This window comes from Notolepis coatsorum (genome assembly GCF_963971535.1).
Source record: "Notolepis coatsorum genome assembly, chromosome: 17".
Classification (NCBI taxonomy): domain Eukaryota; kingdom Metazoa; phylum Chordata; class Actinopteri; order Aulopiformes; family Paralepididae; genus Notolepis; species Notolepis coatsorum.
In genome coordinates this window covers 45,223,515-45,236,172 of record NC_140181.1, presented here as the reverse complement: position 1 = coordinate 45,236,172, position 12,658 = coordinate 45,223,515, and the positions used below count along the sequence as shown (strand labels likewise).

The 12,658-nt window shown below is 42.9% G+C and overlaps 1 protein-coding gene across 3 annotated transcripts in view; it reads right to left on the bottom strand.

Moving 5' to 3' along the window:
* Positions 1-12,658, bottom strand: part of mtor (mechanistic target of rapamycin kinase) — a 368,371-nt gene that overhangs the window by 113,570 nt on the left and 242,143 nt on the right. For all 3 annotated transcript variants that reach the window (XM_084334134.1, XM_084334136.1, XM_084334135.1), the window contains exon 32: positions 3,438-3,553. In XM_084334134.1, coding sequence (XP_084190260.1) covers positions 3,438-3,553 — 116 coding nt within the window. The remainder of the gene's footprint in view (positions 1-3,437; positions 3,554-12,658) is intronic.

Genomic DNA, 12,658 nt, shown 5'->3' with positions numbered 1-12,658 from the left:
AATATGACAACGTTATTGTATTATATATATATACAATAATAATAAACGTTATTTATATAGCAGCTTTCATACATGGACATATACATATAGGCATAACATAAGTACAAGAACAGCATGTTAACCCCCCTGGAACAGCCAGTCCCCCAAACACCCCACACATCAATCCACACCACATCCCCATCCAAGACACACCCCCTGATAAAGCATGTCATGACGAAGGAAAACACAAACAGCCCGAATACACCCGGACCATTCACCAAATACAATGACCAAACATGAAACATCCCTGTGCGCACAAGCATGTGAAGCATATTATATTATTACTTTTATAAAAAAAATGTTTTTTTATATATGACTAAGTAAATAAAAAAACAATTACTTTTGGTCCCCCAAATAATATGCCTATGGGACTATGTATTTAAAGGGCTACAATTCCTACATGGTTCACCTGATGGATGACATGGATGTAAAATGCCCTCAAATTAAACCTGAAAGTCTGACCTTTAACCCCATTGTTCCATTTCAAATCCAATGTGCTGGAGCACAGAGCCAAAACAACATGAATGTTCCACTATACTCAAGACTTGTGGACTGTACTGTATATATCAGGATAATAAAGCGAATGTTCTGTGTGGGACAAGCACCCACTCAAATATCGTTGGGCCATTCCTATGGCAACCCGTGTGTGGAGTGCCAGGCGATAGCATCTGTCCACACAGGAAGCGGGGTGTGACATGGAAAGGCCGCAGGGGTTGACGGAGGCAGAGCATGCGGTGCATCGCTTACTGTCTGAGAAGACCCCTAATTAGGCATTTATTTCTCTGTAAATCCGTCTGAGAAACACATAAATGTAGGCGTTTCAGCAAAGGTGTCAGAGAGCTGGGTCAGTTAAAGGACACTTCAATGACACACTGGCCATGGTGGGGAATTGAGAGAGAGGAGGGGGGGGGGGGGGGGGGGAGGGGTCAGAAAAACAATGGAGTGAGAGAATGGACAGAGGGAAAAAAGAGAGAATAGAGAGAAACAGCGAGATAGTGAGACAGTAAGAGAAAACAGATAACAGTTGTGATGGTGTGTGTGCGTGTGTGTGTGTGTATGTGTATGTGTGTGTGTGTGTGTGTGTGTGTGTGTGTGTGTGTGTGTGTGTGTGTGTGTGTGTGTGGATGGAGGAAAGCCCCTGACTGTGTCTAGTCAGTGGTGCTCTGCAGGCTGCATGTTGTGCAGGGGACTGTAATTAGCCACGCGGACCAGATGAGGGAGGACAACGGACAGAGGAGGGAGCTGTCCCGGAGGCCCGGGACACACATCTGTTTTAGCGTGTCTCCCCGCAATTACGGGGGGGGTGATGGCGTGCCAAAACACCCTGACAGGCGTACACAACAAGACGTGGGTGGGTAGAGGGTGGGCTAGCAGGGGATGAGGTGACAATGAGCCTGCTTCTTAACAGCCCTGGAGTCAGTTACCGTTCTGTTTACTCGTGGCTTACTGAGCTAGAGGGGGGGGGGGGGGGGGGGGGGGGGGGGGGGCTAAGTGGGAAGTCTGCGCAGTCAAGATGACTCCTGATAAATGTAGTGTCTAGACTCTGGCATGAGAGCCATGCAAACAAATAAGAGACATAGCTCTAGCACCTGTGCCCTGAGGTACAGGAGGATTACTTCAATATAATATTGTACTAGAGTACAGTGGCTGAAGTCACCGACATCCTGCGTCTGTCCTCAGTTAGTCCTGCAGAAAGCTGCTGTAGATAATTCTATCTACAATTTTAAGAGTAGAATGAAATCAGTGTGATTTTCACTTGTATCACTCAAATGAAAGCCACTTTTCTCTGAAAAGGAGCAAATCTTACATCGTTCATCATTATTATCTAATGGTTTTGTATTGTTGTTGTTTTTTACTCTATATGTATTTTATTTGTATTGATGTATTCCTATTATTTATCTGTTTTTTCCATGTTTTTCCCATTGAGTATGCACAAATCAACGCTTGGAGAAGTAGTCTGTGCAGCACACTACTGTATTCTGAATGAGTAGGGCTAAATTAATACCTCAGACTCAACACAGCCCAATCATGAATGTGTACTTATGTAATACACACAAGCCAAAAACGGGAGTTAAGGCCCATCACTGTTTATACTGCAAAATGAGCCAAAAATGTATCAAACCAACCATGCACATACTTATTACTGCAGGCCTGCGCTATAGATCATAAATATTAGCCCACCAGACAGCGTTGTCAGGCTAAGCCCTCTGCTGTTGTGTCTACACATCATCATTGGGACCAACAGACCAATCAGTGAGATTTATGGCGCGGCAGAGCCGACTCAGTGCTCTCAGACAGTTGCACGCTAAGACTCCCAGTACACACGTCTGGTCAGAGGAGGAAGATGGGGGGGGGGAATGAAAAAAGAAAAAAAGAAAACAGAATCAAAAGGACTTAAGCACGAGGATTACAGATGATATCCGCATGACAAAAAATCTGAGCTCATGTTGACATTTTAGCTTTCACCCCCCCCCCCCCATCTGCTTCCCATTGAAGTTCCTTCACTGTGAGGAGGATCATTGTCCCAAAAAAATATCAAAAAACGTCAAAAGTCACCTTTCACCCTTTTTAGCCTAAATAAAATCCTGTGGACCACACCTGGATTTAATCTCCAAATTAGTGACGGGAGAGGGGGGGGGGGGGGTTGTTTGTAGGGGAGCATGCAGAGTACAAGTCTCTGATGGGGGGGGGGTTGTGGTGAAGGAATGACTCAGTGGTCTTGGGAGAGATGGGGTGTAACAGGTGCGTGTCGTCTTGTTCGTTAGACTCACTGGCGTGTGGCCCAAACCCAATCACTTCTCTAGAGACTGTGAGCTCATCCGATAGTCCATCACCTCAAGTAAAACACCGGCGACCAAAGACCACCGCCGACCCATCCTGCCGATAGCCGAGGGAGGGGGGTGGGTGAGGACACGGTCTTTTGCTTGCCGGAGGCCGGGTGAATAGCCGCGGCTGATTTATGATCCAGCGAGTTATATAACGTTTCCACACAGAGGAATTACCACACTGTAAAAGATTAAAAAAAATTTAAATACAAAATATAAAAAGGGCTTGTGCTTCAATTTAATAACAGGGCTGAGTTGAACCCTGTCTGGAATAGTAGTGAAGGACTTTTCACATTTTCTTTACCATGTTCTATTTCTGTTTTTTGAGAGAGAGAGATCGAGAGCGAGAGTTTTCCATAGCTTTTAATGACTGGTACTAACTCTTCTCCCCTTCGCTGTAAAGTCTGAACGGAGCGGCAGGAGCCAGGAGGCTGGAAAAATCCCCACGCGGCTTGTGATGTTTTCTACAAACATTAGCGGATAGTGTGACATAAAACTGAATCTGAACACGGGCGGTTCCCCCCGTTTGGGTCCAGTCTGGGTGCTAAGTGGGGAATTGATGATGTCACTCACCTGCTGGGCCAATGAGAAGAGGTCCTGATGCAGGGCGAGCACGGCTCTGTAGAAGGCCCCATCGTGTGTGTCTCTGGGAATCATGCACGTGTACTCCTCCATGCTGTCCCAGTGGCCTGGACAAGAGGAACAAAAGATCTGTCGCAACTTTGCCTTTCAACCAAGGTGCATGAACTGGAAACAACTGGTGAGGGAGAACAATTCAGCAACTCTTGGGAGGCCGATGAATGTTCTAAAACATTATGTTCTTTATTCATATAATTAAAACCAACACGTTTCGTAAACATGCCTTCATCAGGGTTTCATGAGAAAAAAAAAACAATGGAGCTTAAATATGAAATTGTGGCCTTGACAAAAACATCAAACCAACAATCGTCTGATAACATCTTTGATAATGACTTTGTTTGAACGATCTAATCAAGGAATGGGAATTATAGAAATGAAAAAAAATAACCAACGGCAGATCTTTCTGTGGCTTGTACCACGATCGTCTTATAACAACTTTGATAGTGACTCTGTTTGAAGGATCTAATCAAGGAATGAGATGTAGGATAGAATGTTTCGAGAAATCAATAACAGATTACGTAAGTACAAAGAGTTTAACCGTTTAAGGGGTTACGGTCCGACAGCCTAATGATCCGTGTCTGCAGTGCGGCCTTCCACTGGCCACACGAACGTTGTTTTCCACTCTCAAATTGACTGAGGGAGATCTTGATACAAGGATGGACAGTGTGTGATGGCTACTTTGCACATCGCTGCTGTCGGGACAAAACCTCATAACTCCACTTTTAAATTTTTTTTTTTTATATAAATCAACTCCGTAGATCATCCTCCATATGTGTGTGTGCGTTTTACAAAGTTTAAACAATGGGAAAGCATTAAACCGATCATCTGTCTAAACCTCCTAACTCTATTCACCCTCAAATCTGTGTTCGTTTTTTTCATCTGCTGAAAAGTTGGGTTTTTGGAGTTATGAGGTTTTGTCCCGACAGCAGCGACATGATACATGTCCTTGTTCAAGTAAAATAAGTAATTTTGAGTCATGATGGCTTACAAAAGTTGCCATAAGTAGGCGGCTGGGTGGCGCAGCGGACATTGCGCTCGTCACCAACGCAAGAGACACTGGTATCGAATCCGGCTGTAAGCGTTGCCTCCGGCTTGGCCGGCCGTCATACTGGCTCGATTGGCAGAGTCAGCGGGAGGGAAGCCGGTGGGTGGTAATCTGATCGTTGTAAACAGCGACTCCTACAGGTCGGTCAGGGCGCCTGCACAGCAAGGACAGGAGATGGCGAGGGTAGTGTGAGCCTCCCACACGTTACACCTCACCAATGAGAGTCCGCACTGGCAGGTGAAAATAAGTAGCTGGCTGACTCCGCATGTATCGGAGGGGACATGCGATAGTATCTATCAACCCTCCCTACGACCGGCCAGTGGGGGGCACATGCGAGCAACAATCAAGACAGGGGAGGGAGAATTCGCACAAGAGGAAATTGGGATGGGAGAAAAACACAGAAAAAAGGAGAAAAAGTGGATAAAAAAAATTAAAAAGTTGCCATAAGTTTGGTTTCCATGTATATAATAGTTAATAATATACATAACTGCCTCCCTGAGGTGTCGTGGGCCTAACTTGACGAAACACCAGTGAAGGGAGGTGCCCCCACTTGATAACCCTGGTGATGTGCTGACTCTCACTGCTCTAGCTACATGTTGAGTTGTGGTGGCCATAAGGGGAATTGTCAATACCTGAAGCTCACATCAAAGGCGTACAGGTCTGTTGAAGTTGGCAATGCAGTTTGGGGGCCATTATGGACCATGGAATACATTTTAGTGTGTAATTCCATAAGATGTATAGGCATGCTAGACTTTATTTTGGCAATGGGAGTTATTTATGAATATGGTGTTGAAAGATTTGGAATCATTGCGAGAAAGAGGGTGGGGAGATTGCAGTCAGTTAGGTCTAGACAGCAGAAAAAAAGAGAAATTAGTGAAGGAGAGGAGACAGCTAAGAAAGCAGTGGAGAAAAGCAACAGTGGATTAGATCAGGGCCAGATGATTTCCAAAAAAAAAAAAAAAAAAAAAAAAAAAAAAATTGTAATGCAGTCAGGCCACTGAACTTAGAAACAGGCCAGGACAGTGTTTCTAGTTGCAGCAGCGCAATAGTTAGATAACCTAGGTGGGGAACAACTAGGAGATCACTGCAACTCACACAAGTTGGAGAACTATCTCTCTCTCTCTCTCTTGCTCTCACACACACACACACACACACACACACACAAAAGGAGCCGCATGTGATTGGTGGAGGCGTGACCCTTACAAAAAACTGTTGTTGCTAATCATTGACACATGCTAGCCTGTAATAATCCCCCCCCAGTAAAATCTACTTTGCATTTGATATATTGCAAATATATGCCATCACACACACTGGCATTTAAAGGGTTAGAATTATAAAATTAATATGTGGTGTTATGATCAGGGCTGAAGTTCAATAAAAGATTGTATTATTTTCAATCTGACATTACAAAAAAACTGAAAATCCATCAAAATCAGTGTTGTTGCTAATCATACATATGCTAGCCTGTTTTTTAACAATAATTTGTGATGCCATCACAAACACTGGCATTTAAAGGGTACAAATAAAAAAATGCCTGCACCAGAATGTAGGAAATGAAGTCTTTGTAACAAGAAATGTCCTGGTGGGGGACCCCCACACCCCCTGCTTAAAAAGTGGCCTGACTGGGGCTATATTTTGCACTATATTTCCTGGCCTGAATGATTTCCCCAGTCCGGCCCTGGTTAAAAGCCTCCAATGCTTATTAGTGTGTGTGCGTTTGAACGTGTGCATGTTTCAACCATACATTTCCATTTATAAAAAAAAATAAATAAAAAATTATTCTCTGCCGGGCATTGTACCCATCATTGTACCCTCTCTGCCAGCGCTATAAGTCTATGGAGATGTTCACCTTCTTTGCAGGGCTATAACTTTTTTAATTGTATTGCTAAATTGACATTACTATGGCCCATTCAACATCAATTATCTATCGTTCAGGATGTAGGAACGTTTTACTTTTTCATTCACACATTCATACTAAAATACCGTCTAGAGTATAAATATGTTTTTATCGTTTTCTGCAGTATTTCATAGAACGTGAGATATAGGCATAAATGCATATATTAGATGATCAAATGCAGTTTGATACCGATCAACGTTATATAAAAAATTTCAACTGTACATGGTCCTAAAATAAATGACATGATTGGTCATCTGCGGGTGAACGGAAGGGGGGGGGGGGTCGTTTATAATTCAATTACCAACGTTAAATGATTCATGTAGTATGGGTGATATATTGATCAGAGCAGTTTGTATCGAAAATGGTAAAGAAAAACGCTGAAACTCACCCCAGTCTCCTCGTAGCGTTGGGCGATGAGAGTGGAGCAAAAAGATCGCTATTATGGGATGTTGATTGATGCGATCCATTTCCGGTTTGTATATTAATATAGTCAAGTTAGACCGCGCTCACAAGTTCTCACACTGGGTGCTGTAATCCCATAAAGTTCAGTATATCAAAAAGCAGGGTAGCCGGACCAGCACTCACAGGTTCAATGTTTTTTAATGGCAGCCTGAATAAAAAGCAGACATGTTTCGGACAATGTCCTTCTTCAGTGATATGGCTAGCCTTATCACTGAAGAAGGACATTGTCCGAAACATGTCTGCTTTTTATTCAGGCTGCCATTAAAAAACATTGAACCTGTGAGTGCTGGTCCGGCTACCCTGCTTTTTGATATACGGTTTGTATATTACTAATACACGTCCAAATCATGTTGATTATTGAGTTATGGCAAAGATTCATATCGACGGTGTCTGTATTGAGCCCCGGGAGGATAAGCGAGTGGCCGGACGAAAATAGGGGACGGACCGAGCACTTCCGGGCACTTCCGGTTTGGCAACTCGTCGATCGGCCACGAGGTGGCGGTATTGAAGCATTGCAGAGTTGTGATGGCCCAGACGCGTGTACCGGTTCCGCAACAGTAAGTGACTTCCGGGTAGGCCTGATTGGCCCCGACAGGCACGTGACGCGGCAAACTCAGGACGCGCAACGAGGCTGCTGAGAGCTGTCGCGCGGAAATAGGCTGTCTATTGCCATTCTCTAACACAAACTCTAACCTTAACCAGCTCCTTAACAGCGTCTAAACTTAACCGTTCTAACCTTAACCAACTCCGAAACAATGCCTAACCTTAACCTTAACCTTAACCATGCCTAACCTTAACCATAGAAAGAATATTGCCATTCTCTAACACAAACTCTAACCTTAACCAGCTCCTTAACAGCGCCTAAACTTAACCGTTCTAACCTTAACCAACTCCGAAACAATGCCTAACCTTAACCTTAACCTTAACCATGCCTAACCTTAACCGGCGAAAGAATACACGTTAAAAAAAAAATCACGTTAAAAAAAATAAATTCAATGGGATTCGAACTCGTCAACAACGGACCGCAGGATCGCAGGACCGCTGCTCTGCGAGGTGAGCTAAAGCGCCGAATGAGAGTCATAGCGGATTTGGACGGTTACATCATTCCGCAAGAGCGGAGCGTGCCGCGCGGCAGAGAAAGTTGCGCGTCACGTGCCTGTCGGGGCCAATCAGGCCTACCCCGGAAGTCACTTACTGTTGCGGAACAGCTACACGCGGCCCAGACAGCATCACCCAAGACTCCGTGGGTGAAATATGAATACCATGACGAAAATATGAAATATTGATCTAAAAAACGCCTTACGGAGTTATTGGCAGACAACGCATGGCGGAGAAACCCGCCTTAACACGTGATTGGCAAAGAATGGGTTAATTGTATTTAAAGAATATATATTTTTACCTCCTATAATAGTGGGGGTCGCGGCTCTCTGACACCGTTATTTTTGGGTCGCGGCCTGAAAAGTTTGGGAACCCCTGGATTAGATGAATGTTTTGCAGGAAGAGAAATTAGTTAGCAGTACTCAGGAGGGTAGAATAATTTAAAAGGAAGAGAAAGAAGGAGCGAGTCAGGACAGCATTTTATATGGATCCATTTAAATTTGTTAAAGGAATGTTCAGCCAAGGAAAGAGAGGGTAACTCAAAACGTCAAAGCAAGAGGTAGAGGCATATTTTTTAAATACTTACTTGGATACAGGAAAAAATATAAAAATTGGCCTTCCTCCTGATATACCACCATACGATGGATGGAGTATATGATGGCTATTAGGCCACCAAGGTGGAACGACTTGGAAGCTGTATAGTAGTAACCTGAATGGAGTTCTCTACCAGGTTTATAAAAGTGTGCCTGATGTACTTTTCTGAGATTCTTGTGGCTATTGAGAGTAGTATAGAATAAACAGGATATACCAAGGGACCATATCCCTCCTAAATGTGGATGTTTCTTATACAGTATAGTGGCCCAGAGGCTAGCAAACTATTTAGAAAGGAATAGTTTAATAGATACCATAGTGCAGAAAACAGGAGTCCCAGGTTCTGCAGGGTGCGGAGAACACACTAGCATGATATGGCACCAAATCCAGGCAGCCAAGAAGAGAAGCATTGACCAGAAGGAAGGTGGTAGAAAGAACGTTTTACGTAGATGAGGAGGAAATTCCATCTACAAGGAACAAGCCTGTGAAAAGTTTGGATAGGTGGTATATTGCGGAGTTGAATGATAGTGAACGGCAACTTAGGAAATATAGGAAGGATAGAGAAGTAAGGGCTTCCAAGCAAGTTGAAGTTATGGTGTTTGCGGTTTGGTTTATTCCCTAAGTTGATGTGGCCATTGTCATTATATGAAGTGCCAATATCAAAGGTGGAAGGATTGAGAGATTGGCTAATTTGTATATTAGGACAGGGGTTCCCAAAGTTTTCAGGCCGCGACCCCCGAAATAACGGTGTCAGAGAGCCGCGACACCCACTATTATAGGGGTGGTATAACATTTTTTAAATTGGCATTTTTTGTTACAAAGACTTAATTTCCTGCATTCTGGTGCAGGAATTTTTGAATTTGTACCCTATAAAAAATGCCAGTGTTTGTGATGGCATCACAAATTATTGTTAAAAAAACAGGCTAGCATATGTCAATGATTAGCAACAACCCTGATTTGGATGGATTTTTAGTCAGATTGAAAAGAATACTCACACTCTTACCATAAGCGTCTAAATTGTCCTCTTCAAAAACGCCATAAAAATATTATATGTTGAAATAATGTACCACTTTTTCTTTCATAAATCTTTTATTCAACTTCAGCCCTGATCATAACCTTAAATGCCAGTGTGTGTGTGATGGCATCACAAATAATTGTAAAAATAAAGAGTGAAATATAAAAGTAGATTTTTCTGGGGGGATTATTACAGTCTAGCATGTGTCAATGATTAGCAACAACACTGATTTGGATGGATTTTTAGTTTTTTCTTTTTGTGTGTGTGAGCGAGAGAGAGAGAGAGAGAGAGAGAGAGAGAGAGAGAGAGAGAGAGAGTTCTCCAACTTGTGTGAGTTTAGACTGTGTTACCCTCTGTTGCAGTGATCTCCTGGTTGTTCCCCATCTATCTAACTATCACGCCGCTGCAACTAGAAACACTGGCCTGGCCAGCTTCTAAGTTCAGTGGCCTGACTGCATAAAAAAAAAGAAATATATATTTTTTAAAGATTTATGAAATCAATACATTCTGGAAATCATCTCGCGACCCCTCTAGTTGCAGCGGCGTGATAGTTAATATCCTCGCCACTGAGAGTTCGTGCTGTTGCGGTGAAAAGCTGCGACAGGCTGCCTCCTCGTGTACCGGAGGGGACACGTGATGCAAGGCTTCTATCCTCACTACAGCCGACCAGTGGAAGGCATAGTCTAGCAACGTTCAAGACAGGGGAGGGACGAATTGGAAATACGAAATTGGGATGGGAGAAAAATAGAAAAATGGGGAGAAAAGGTGGATACAAAAAAAGAATTGCGGACTTGTTTAACCTCTTAACACTTTGAATGCCCAACCCAAGTTTTCTCGGGTTTACCCCCTGCGGGTTGAATGCCCATAACAAGAATCGTTTTATTTTTTTATTAGCGATCTGAATTCATATTTCATCAACCGAGTCTACCGTTGGTAAATCAGCCACCCCAGGCGCTCAGATGTGAAAAAAGCGCCCCCTATCGTCTCCCAGATGGAAATTCACCCTTTTGGCTTGGACTCAATGAAAATGCATGGGGGGAAAAAACCTGGACTCCACATTTTACTTCTCACGCATGTAACCGGGGCCGATCAGCTTCATGCTGGACCCTCAGCACAGCGTGTATACGCTGTTTTACAGTATACGCGTGGGATCAATAAAAGGATCGATTTTTGGAATGGTCGATCAGGAATTGGAATAATCCATTTGGATACCATCTGATCTCAGGTAAGGAATCTATTTTACCAGTCTTAGGATAATCAGACCTGTTTTCACGGAGATATAAGCTTTCCTATTATGTGATATGGCTGTTTTGACTGTGCGAGTGATCAGGAAATAAGAGAATCGATTTACAGCTTGCGGCACCAGCGTGCATACGTACACATATAATATCGATAATCTAGCGTTTATTTGAAAACGCTTCATAAATAGGCCGAACAATGACAACGTTCTAGAATATTACAGTACATCAGCGTTTATCAGGGATTCTTTTTTTCTTCTTCTTGAAAACGAGGGCTTTTAAAAATGCTATAAAACGGAAATGAACCGATAAAAAAACAATCCGCTTCGACAATGTTGACTGGAAATGGGTCATTGATAATGCGACGGGCAGATTAGACACATAGTCATAATTTAAAACATAGATTAGGCGATATTAACGTTAACATTGAAGTGGTTGCTGGGCATTCAAGGGGGTAAAAAGGAAAACACGGCCGGCTCTGAAAGTGTTAACGTGCACTGGGTCGTATACAATATATATAATATAATATATATACTGTATATAAAATATAATGCAAAAAAGGAAAATCACTTTTAGTGCTAATGAAATAGAGTAACAGAGGTCTAGGGCTGTCTTAAATACTTCAAAGCTTCTTTCGATGGGCACGGGATTTGGAACGGGAACATAAAATTCAAATATATTTAAAAAAATCTATAAATAAATAAAATCTATATATATGTTTTTTTTTCATCCCCCCTCCCACCTGCAATATCTTGCACCTCCAATGCAACAAATGTCATACGCCTCATTAACACATTCAGGGCCATTGGGATTGGACGGGCCCCACTCTATGAGGCCAGAACACAAATCTCAGTCAGTGCCGAGTCCGACCTCATCTTAAATAACAAACGGCATTGCTTGTTGTAGTTAACAAAGAGAGGCAGAGTTAACACATTCCTGGCCAACCACGTATATATACGTGTTTGGGAGCCGACCACGTATATATACGTGGTAAACTCGTTTCTGCTTTTATTCCATTTTAATATCCCGGATGTTGTCACAGAGCTGTATTTTGGCTGGAAAGGCATATTGGGACTCCGAAAGTGCAGTACCGGCCAGATCCTGGTATTGGAGCCGTCTCGAGAATGCAGTTTCCCCTGTTGCAGTATCACTTTTTTTATGCTCCGGGTTAGCTTTTCTGTTACCCTAAAGCTATGGCTTCACCATATCGCCTGGAATACTTTTTGCGACGCCGAATTCAGTATGCAGTAAAGGAATATAGCATCAGCCAATGGACATATCGATCTACCAGATGGCGATCAAATAACTGGGCAATTCTTTTTGGAATCCAACCGGCCACAGGTAAGAGCGATTTGACGTCAATTACAGCCTGATCGGGTCTTGTTCTCATAGCCATCCACCCGGTCAGCGTATGATTTTGCAATAACGAATGCCGTTATTGGTAATCAATAATCAGAAACTACTTCTCCCGCCCCGCCCCCCTTTCATGCATTCATGGTGGAACATGATACCGATCATATGCATTTAGATTTTAACTAGCTTGTGTAGGACCGAAACGCCAATCGATTTAACGTTATTAGCTTAGCGCCCTATAACTAGCTTTGCAGGAATTACCCCAGACCATTCCGATATAAGGTTCATATTCACGACGCTATAAAACGGGAACGTATTGATGAAAAAATTATTTCTTTATGGCATATTGAAGGGAAGGTTTATATTGTCAATTGACAATGACAATGGACACATAGCAATAATATAAAATATAGATTTAGCTCTACAAACAACCTCACGCACAGTGAAAACTTGTAA